Source organism: Gekko japonicus, unplaced genomic scaffold (assembly GCF_001447785.1).
Source record: "Gekko japonicus isolate JY-2015 unplaced genomic scaffold, Gekko_japonicus_V1.1 scaffold100, whole genome shotgun sequence".
Taxonomy (NCBI): domain Eukaryota; kingdom Metazoa; phylum Chordata; class Lepidosauria; order Squamata; family Gekkonidae; genus Gekko; species Gekko japonicus.
In genome coordinates this window covers 427908-437177 of record NW_015167060.1, presented here as the reverse complement: position 1 = coordinate 437177, position 9270 = coordinate 427908, and the positions used below count along the sequence as shown (strand labels likewise).

The following is a 9270-nucleotide window of genomic DNA, read 5'->3' as shown; positions in this document are numbered from 1 at the left end:
AGCAATTCAAAAGCAAGAAATTGCAAGTAGATAAATAGGTACTGCTTTGGTGGGAAGGTAACAGCATTCCATGAGCCTCAGTGTTTAGTCATGCCGGCCACATGACCACGGGAAAAGTCTTCAGACAGTGCTGGCTCTTCGGCTTGGAAATGGAGATGAGCACCACCCCCTAGAATCAGATTCGACTGCCTTTTGAGCAAGGAAAACCTTTACCTTACCCTTAAGCTGCAGGCCTGCCTGCCAGCACCTGCAGAACAATTCCATGAGACTCTTATTATTTGAAAAGGTTCTTCTCTCACTTCAAAGATACATGGAGGTGAGCAAAAGCAGGAGGGATGGAACAACCATATGTTGGCTTTTATATTTCTTTTTGACACAGTATGCACAACCCTCACTCTAAGCAATTCATCTACTTTTGTCTTGCAGAGATGGTTCGCAATGAGGAGCCCTGCCATTTCCCTTTTCGCTTCCACCGTGAAATGTATTATTCCTGCCTCCCAGGCAGCTTTGCTGATCCTGAGCCCTGGTAAGCATCTCTTGGGTAGGATGGAGAGTGGGGACTGTTGAGTGGAACATATCAACCCACAAAGCTGCCTCATACTGAGCCAAACTGTCAGTCAATCTAGCTCAGTATTGTCTGCACTGATCGGTGGCAGTCCTTCTGACTCATGTATTATTCTAAACTGGAGATGTCAGGGATTGAGCCTGGCATCTTTTGCAAGCAAAGAACATGCTCTAACCAAGGCCTGGCCCTCCAAAGCATGTTGTGAGGGAAGAGGGTACAATATGGGCCTGGCCAGACCTGCATTTGAGGTGCATGGGGAAGTCATCACTTGCAACTTTCCATCTCGGCATAGGCCCAGCTTCCAAGTATTGGTTTGCTGACTCTCAAATTCTTCCCTGTCAGGTGTGCCACCACAGAGAACTATGACCGAGACCAACAACGGAGGTACTGTGAAAAAGAGGAGAGGCCAAGAGGTGAGTCAGTGGTCTGAAGAAGCCAATCTACCTGCAGCTGACATAAAGGAAGGCTCTCCATCAAAGAGTTTTTGACCTCCAATCCTCCACTCCATCCTATCATCTTTAGGTGCTTGGTCCAGAACAAGAAACTTACTCTGAGAAATCTATGCCTTAATGGGGCTGTCAGTCAGCTCCAGCAGCAGAGTAAAGGTACATGTGCTCTCTCATCCTTGGCCTGGTTGTGGCTAAATTTGGTCGGTCACTAAGAAAATCTCCCCATTCAGAGGCAGTAAATTCCTGACTACCGGTGCTAGGCAGCAATGTCATGGGAAGGCCTTGGTCCCCATGCCCCATTTGTTGGCCTTCCAAAGCAACTGGTTGGCCACAGTGTGAAACAAGATGCCGAGACTAGATGGACCACCATTCTGATCCAGCAGAGCACTTTGTAAATTCTTAAAAGAAGTACCACATTCATGTGGTCACCAGCAGTGCTGTCCTCCATGGCCAATGGCATATGGTGCCCAGTTCTTCTTCTTGCCTGTCTGCATGACTGACTCTTTTCCTCTTTTTTCAGGACACTGTGACCCTAACCCATGCCGAAATGGTGCTGTCTGTGAAGCTCGGCGCACTGGGTTTCATTGTATCTGTAATCCTGGTTTCTATGGGAAACGTTGTGAGAAAGGTAATAGAGCCTGAATCCTGGAGTTATGGACCCTGCATGGCTCCATAATAGCCTAATAATGATGTTCAATGAATCCTGGAGTTATGGACCCTGCATGGCTAATAGCCTAATAATGATGTTCAATAATTTGGCAAAACAAATTATGAACAACATCAATAACAAAAGAACTACCTTTGTCTTTGTACAAGGGCAACTTTGCTATCGTCATCCTTCTCCATGGGGCCAAGACCTCAGTCTACAGTACACCAAACTGAATGGCTGAGAGCTGTTCCTCTATATTGTAATGTGTTCTGCTGGACTTCATAGCCCCATCCTCAGGTTTGACGCTCCCATCTTGTTCTCCTGGGGCCAAACTGACCAAATTAAGCTTTTAATGACCATGAGGTAGTATTGGCAGTTCTGAGGAACCTTGGGGTTTGTCATGTGTCGTAAGCTAAAGTACGGACGAAGGGCTTGTGGCTTTTTGATCTGTCTCCAGAGGGCAAGTTGCATTGTGGGAGGTAGGTGTGATCTGAATCACCCTGTAATCTTGCTTTGCAGAAAGTTGCTTTGAATCTCTGGGGCGCCTGCACATTGGAGAAAAGGAGACCTGGCTGCGGTATCAACCTGCTGGGCTGGAGGAATGCCATTGTGCTGGAAAGAAGAAGATTGTTTGCAAGCCCGTGTATGGAAAGGGTCAGATACGGAAAAGCCAGGATACCGGGGGGGGGGGGAATTAGGAGAGATTTGTTGATTAAGCCACAGAGTAGTGCCTGGAATGGGAGGGGTGTGTTTAGATAAGAGCTACAATGCAGGGACAAGAGAGTATTTAACAATTTTCCCATGTGCTATTTCCCAGACAGAGATCATCCCTCTTCTCTGAATTCCTATTATATATCTAAAACCAACCTTCAGGCAACCAGTTATTATGACCAGGGCTTCCAGGCTAGAAGATACGATTTCCAGGGAATCATCAGCCCTGGACCCTGTGTTATTGGCAGTAGGGTTACTGCACCATACAGAAAGCAAAGGAGAGAGAGCATAAAGGGAGTGCAGACATGGCCATCTATTAGTGCAGAGGTGTCAAACTCGTCTGTTACGAGGGCCGGAGTTGACATAAATGTAATTTTGTTGGGCCAGGCCATATGTGCTATAAAATGGAATGCCGGGTACCGTAGATATAAACTTTATAAAGGGTACAGGCAAACCCAATTAATGATATTATTTTTACTCAAAATACAAACAAAAGCAATTGATTTCTACAAGTGAAAGCAATTGATTTACTGGGAAACTCACAAAAGCTCCAATAAATGTATTTAATCATATACAAGACTAGTTTTTCCCCAAGGGATACCATAAGGGGGGGTATCTTACATTTAGAAGAAGAAGAAGAGATTGGATTTATACCCCGCCCTTCACTACACAAGGGAGTCTCAGAGCAGCTTACAAACTCCTTTCCCTCCCCCTCCCCACAACAGACACCCTGTGTGGTAGGTGGGGCTGAGAGACCTCTTGACAGAAACTGCTCTTTTTCAAGAACAGCTGTGCCAGAACTATGGCTTACATACAAATTAGTTACTTTTTGTATATATAGCACTTTTAGGAGATGAGTCATCTTCCTTGCAAATAAACTAGGTAGGTTTTCAGCACACACACACCCAATACTCCCAACCTCAGCTGTTGAACATAGCTACAATCCATCTTTGTTTCCTCTCTTACCCTGTCCTACCTCTGAGGTTCTCAAGGAAGCACACTGGACTCCTCCCTCCACTGCTCCATCCTCACCACCACCAACAACCCTGTGAGGAGGACCAGGCTGCGCAACCGGTTCCTGGCCCAGGGGGTGGGTCTGAACCTGGCTCTCCCAGACCCCCTTACCCCCAGTTCTTATCCCTCCTTCATTTCCCACAGAAACGGCAGAGCTGAAGGTAAGGCTTGACAGGCATTTTTTGTCCAACTGCAACTACTTTTCCATCATGGGCTGAGAAGAGGTGGGAGGGAGAAGGGAGGTCACCTTCCTCCACTCACCCCAACATTCACTCCGCCTCCTAGCTGTTCAAACATGTGGTGGTGACAGGGGTGCCCCTTTCCCCCTTCACTCCTCCCCTTGTTTCTAAGGCTGTGACATCTTCCCCCTCAGGGTGGGATGCACAAGACAGCCCAGTTGCCTCCCATTCCACACACTGACCCTCCTCCTCCTCCTCTCTCCCCCACCAGTCCTGGCCCTTTGTTGGCAAATCACCCCTCCATGTACCTGCTCTCGCAGAGTCACCGTTTGAAAACGTTGGTCCAGTAGTGGCAGCTTTGCTGGCTACTCAGCTTCATCCTGCCCATATAGAGGCTTCACTGTGATCTGAAAAGGCGGGAGGGGAAAAACACCACACCTCCTCTTTCTCCGCCTTCATTTCCACCACCACCCCATTTTACCTCAGCCTCTTAGCCCTGCCCCTAAACATTTCCTTTCTATTTATTTTATTTTATTATATTTATGTTTCTTGATAGCTTCAATTGCACACACCTCACCACATGCATCCGCAGTAGGGAGAAGCCTCCTGTCTTCCTTCACTTGCACCAGTTGCTTGTGCGCCAGAGAAGGAGGAGGAGGAGACTGGATATATACCCCACCCTTCACTCGGAGTCTCAGAGCAGCTTACAAACTCCTTTCCCTTCCCCTCCTCACAACAGACACCCTGTGAGGTAGGTGGGGTTGAGAGAACTCTTTTTAGAACAGCTCTGACAGAACTATGGCTTGCCCAAGGTCATCCAGCAGCTGCAAGTAGAGGAGTGGGGAATCAAGCCCAGTTCTCCCAGATTAGAGTCCACGCACTTAACCACTACACCAAAGAACCCTGACAGACCGGTTCTGGCCCGTAGGCCATGTTTGACACCCCTGTACTAGTGGGATGGGTATAGAGACAATAGTGCCATATCTAGGGAAGAGGAATGGGGCAATCTCATAATGAGTGGAGCAGGAGGGACACCACTTTTCCTTGGTTAATGGGTCAGTGGGTCAGGATCATCAGATATGAGACATAAAAAGGAGTAAGTTATACTTGGCTGTTAAAGAAAACCTGACTTGGTGTATTCTCAGCTGAAGTGTTTCTTGAACTTGATCACTATAGTAGGTTCATCTTTTTTTCTGTGATTCACAGCATGCACAAGTAACCCTTGTTTAAATGGAGGCCACTGCATAATGCTGAAGCAAGGTTGGGTCTGTGGCTGTCCTGGAAGGTTTTCTGGACCATTATGTGATATAGGTAAGACTACCCTCCAGAGGATAGAAATGCTTAGGTATATTATTGACACTTAGGCATAGGGTTGCCAGCTCCGGGTTGGGAAATACCTAGAGATTTTGAGGGTGGAGCCTGAGGAGGGTGGAGTTTGGGGAGGAGGAGACGGACTTCAGCTGGGTACAATGCCATAGAGGCCACTTTTCAAAGTGGCCACTTTCTCCAGGGGAACTGAGCGGTGTCGCCTGGGGATCAGTTGTAATAGTGGGAGATCACCTGGCACCGCCTGGAGGCTGGAAACCCTACATTGCCTAGATTGGGGGAATTGCTGCATAAAGTAACTAAAATTATATGTATGTCTTATTTGGGATGTTTATCACAATGGGGGGAAAATCACAGCTACCCAAAGGCAATGTTCCCTCTAAGCTGTGGAGTCTGGTGAGCAAAAATTCTACTTTGTGAGCTACTGGTGTTAAAGTTGTGAGCGAGCGATTTCGCTACTGCATAAATCAGTTTGCTCTGGAGCCATCCTTCCTGAGCTGAGACCAAAATGTGTGAGCCTGAGGCTAAAAAACTGTGTGCTAGCTCACACTAACTCAGCTTGTGATATAGGTAAGACTACCCTCCAGAGGATAGAAATGCTTAGGTATATTATTGACACTTAGGCATAGGGTTGCCAGCTCCGGGTTGGGAAATACCTAGAGATTTTGAGGGTGGAGCCTGAGGAGGGTGGAGTTTGGGGAGGAGGAGACGGACTTCAGCTGGGTACAATGCCATAGAGGCCACTTTTCAAAGTGGCCACTTTCTCCAGGGGAACTGAGCGGTGTCGCCTGGGGATCAGTTGTAATAGCGGGAGATCACCTGGCACCGCCTGGAGGCTGGAAACCCTACATTGCCTAGATTGGGGGAATTGCTGCATAAAGTAACTAAAATTATATGTATGTCTTATTTGGGATGTTTATCACAATGGGGGAAAAATCACAGCTACCCAGAGGCATTGCAAATTGGGGGGGAAACTGGGGGGGGGGAGGCTTATAAGCCTCCCTTTCTCATGCACATGGATCCTGATCTCAATCTGGTCTCCACAAAACCTGATAACTTCATATTTTTTAAAATGCTGGAAACTCTCAGCATCTTCTCCAGTTTGGCCCTTCTCCTGAGTCATAAGAACATAAGAGATGCCAATGTTGGATCAGACCAAAGGCCTATCCAGTCCAACACTCTGTATCACACAGTGGCCAGAAACACCAGTGCCATCAGGAGGTCCACCAGTGGGGCCAGGACATTAGAAGCCCTCCCACTGTTGACACCCCCCCCCAAGCACCAAGAAGACAGAGCATCACTTGCCCCAGAGCCCCTATCTATACCTTGTGGCGAATAGCCACTGATGGACCTCTGCTCCATATGCTTATGAGTCAGACTATTGTTTCATCCAGCTCAGGACTGCCCATTGTGGTTGACAGTAGTGACTCTTCAGGGTTTCACGTGGAAAAAGATATTTCAGTATCTGCTGTTTCAGATCCTTTAACTTAGACAGAAGGGGGGGGGGGAAGAATCATTCTTCCACTAAGCCACAGCCTCTTCCTAGTTGAGACAACTACCAGGGGTGGGGGATGATAGAGGTTTATTAAAAATATATGCATGGGGTGGTGAGAGTTGACAGAGCGACATTTTTTCCCCAGCTCCCAAAATATTAGAACTTCAGGGAATCCAATGAAGCTGATGGCCAGTAGCTTCAGGACAGACAAAAGGAAATACTTCTTTAGACAGAGAGTGATTAAAATGTGGAATTGGCTGCCAGAGGATGTGGTGAGGGCCACAGGAATAAACAGCTTTAAAAGGGGATTAGATAGATTCATGGAGGAGAAGTCTATCAATGGCTACTAGCCATGGTGGCTGAGGGGAACCTCCACATTCAGAGGCACTAATCCTCTGAATCCCAGAGCCAGGAGGCAACATCAAGGGAAGGCCTCAGCCTCTATGCCCTGTTGTTGGCCATCCAGAGGAACTGGTTGGCCACTGTGTGAGACAGGATGCCTGGACTAGATGGACCATTGGTTTGATCCAGCAGGGCTCTTCTTACATTCTTAACAACAGGAAGGTGAGAAGAGGTTGTCTTCTTGGGAAAGGGCAAGTAGGGGGTTCATAAACATTGCCTTCTACAGCACCTGCCAGTTTTAATCGCCAGCCTTCTTGCTCCCTAGATCACTCTCACACCTGCTACAGTGGGAATGGGCACCTGTACCGAGGTATTGCTCAAAGCACTTCCCTAGGGGAGCCCTGCCTGCCTTGGGACTCTCCCATTCTGTTTCATGAGTTCTCCAGCAACACTTTGGAAAATGCTGTCAGTCTAGGTCTGGGGTCGCATGCATTCTGCAGGTGAGCTGTGTCTTTAATGTAGTAAGTGGGTATACACACCAAGTAATAGGGTAAGAGGGATGTGACAGAGCTATCTGGCTGGGGAGAAATTCCAGGGATGGGAACAGCCAGAGCTGCATCCGAGGAGTGGGGCACAGAAGAAACAAACGGTGGATGGGATAAGACTTGCTGAGTGCAGATCTTGATTGAGACAGAAATGGACCCTTTGTTTCTGCAGAAACCCTGATAACGACAGCCAGCCGTGGTGTTACGTGCTGCGAGATAAGCAGGTCAGCTGGGGATTCTGCAATGTCCCCCATTGTTACCCCCACACTAACGGTAAGGCGTGCCATTCTCTCTGGATGAAATGAATGGGGTGTGGGTGAATGAACCAGAGATCAATGAGCCCATGCTGCTTTCTCTGCAGATAGTGAGAGTACAGTGAATGTGGGAAAGCATGTGGAATCCGTGACAGAGTCTCCGGACAGGACCAATGGTACCCAGTCCAGTGCTGGCTCAGCTCCAGTGTGTGGACAACGCTACACGAAGACTGCCTCCCAGAGAAGTCGTGTGGTGGGGGGCATGGTGGCACATTCTGATGCCCATCCTTACATGGCTGCCATGTATCTGGGGGAGCAGTTCTGTGGAGGGAGCCTCATTGATTCCTTCTGGATCCTGACTGCTGCACATTGTCTGGAGAGAAGGCAAGTCTTGCCATTGTTTTCCCAGAACTGCTAAAGGCCTGATAGTGAATCTAGAGAACTTAGATCTGATGGTGAAGGGCTCTACTGATAAAATATTCTGTACTCTAGGCCAGCTGTCTCCCAGATTTCAGTTGTGCTGGGCCAGACCCTCTACAATGTCACCACCAAAAGCTCCATAAAATTTCAAGTACAGGGATATCAACTGCATGAGAACTACTCTGAGATCAACAAGCACCATGACATTGGTGAGAGCCTCTTCCTGTATGTCTCTTCCCCCCCCCCCATACACACATGGGGTAGCCATCCATGCCTGTGCTCTGGACACCCTTGGAGCATCCAGTCCCACCCCTGTGCCTGACTTCTTTATGGACCATCTTTTGGTTCTCTCTATACCATCCAACCCCAACCAGAAATGCCTTTCCTTAACCTTTCTTGAGTCCAAAGAACCTTAACCATTGAGTTGTAGAATCAAAGGTGGGTCAAAGGATGAGCTGGTTCCTCTCTTAACAGAACCACGAGGTTCTAATCCATACTGTACAGTCCCAAGAGGGAACAGAAAGTACAGTGCTGGCCATGCCAGAAGCCTACTTATATGCCTTGTGGTGGGGAGTTTCACTTCAGTCTGTCTCTGTTTCAAGTTCAACCACTCTCCATAAGGATAGGTCACAGTTTCACTCACCACCTCTCTAGCAATCTCCTCCCCTGTGCCCAGTTCACTATACCAAGAGACTGTCATACTAATTGGATGCCTGCACTCTCCCCAGCACTGGTGCGATTGAAAGAGAATGGACCAGGACACTGTGCTGAGTTTTCACACTCCATCTCACCTGTGTGCTTGCCCAGTTCCGTGGAGATATATGATGAAGGGAATCGGTGCCAGGTTGCTGGTTGGGGACATCTGTATGAAGGTGAGAAGGAAGCTGTCAGAGCAAGGTGCGGTGACAGGGCCTTATCCATTCTATAAAAATCCAAACCTAAAGTCCACCATCAGGTTCTCTACAGGTTTTTGTTGCAATGAAAGGCATGATGCTGTCTCATCGGCTTCCCTGCCCCTCCCTTCTCAGACATTTCTCAGACATTAATTTTGGAGGAAGCAGAAGAAGCTACTAGCTGCCTGCAACCTTTCACTATCATTTCCACCTATAGAGAAGATGATTTTATTCATATCAGTACTATGAGTCTGCAGGCAGCCAGTGAATGTGGCTGTTATCCAGCAGTGTTCTCTATGGCCACAGGGCTAATGCATATGATCTTATGATTTCAACAAGATAAGTCCCAGCCATCTTAAGGCAAATCGTTACACCCCAACCACAATATCCTGATGTTTAGCACCCTTTGATATAAACAGACCACATTT

At 47.8% G+C, this 9270-nt stretch overlaps 1 protein-coding gene across 1 annotated transcript in view; it reads left to right on the top strand.

The window, feature by feature from the left end:
• The first annotated feature begins 428 nt into the window (after positions 1-428).
• The window catches only part of F12 (coagulation factor XII), an 11049-nt gene continuing 2207 nt past the window's right edge, over positions 429-9270 (top strand). Inside the window, exons 1-10 of the mRNA XM_015412500.1 lie at positions 429-526; positions 908-978; positions 1535-1642; positions 2183-2317; positions 4774-4878; positions 7056-7230; positions 7448-7548; positions 7616-7913; positions 8022-8158; positions 8678-8832. Of these exons, the coding sequence (XP_015267986.1) occupies positions 429-526; positions 908-978; positions 1535-1642; positions 2183-2317; positions 4774-4878; positions 7056-7230; positions 7448-7548; positions 7616-7913; positions 8022-8158; positions 8678-8832 (1383 nt within the window). The remainder of the gene's footprint in view (positions 527-907; positions 979-1534; positions 1643-2182; positions 2318-4773; positions 4879-7055; positions 7231-7447; positions 7549-7615; positions 7914-8021; positions 8159-8677; positions 8833-9270) is intronic.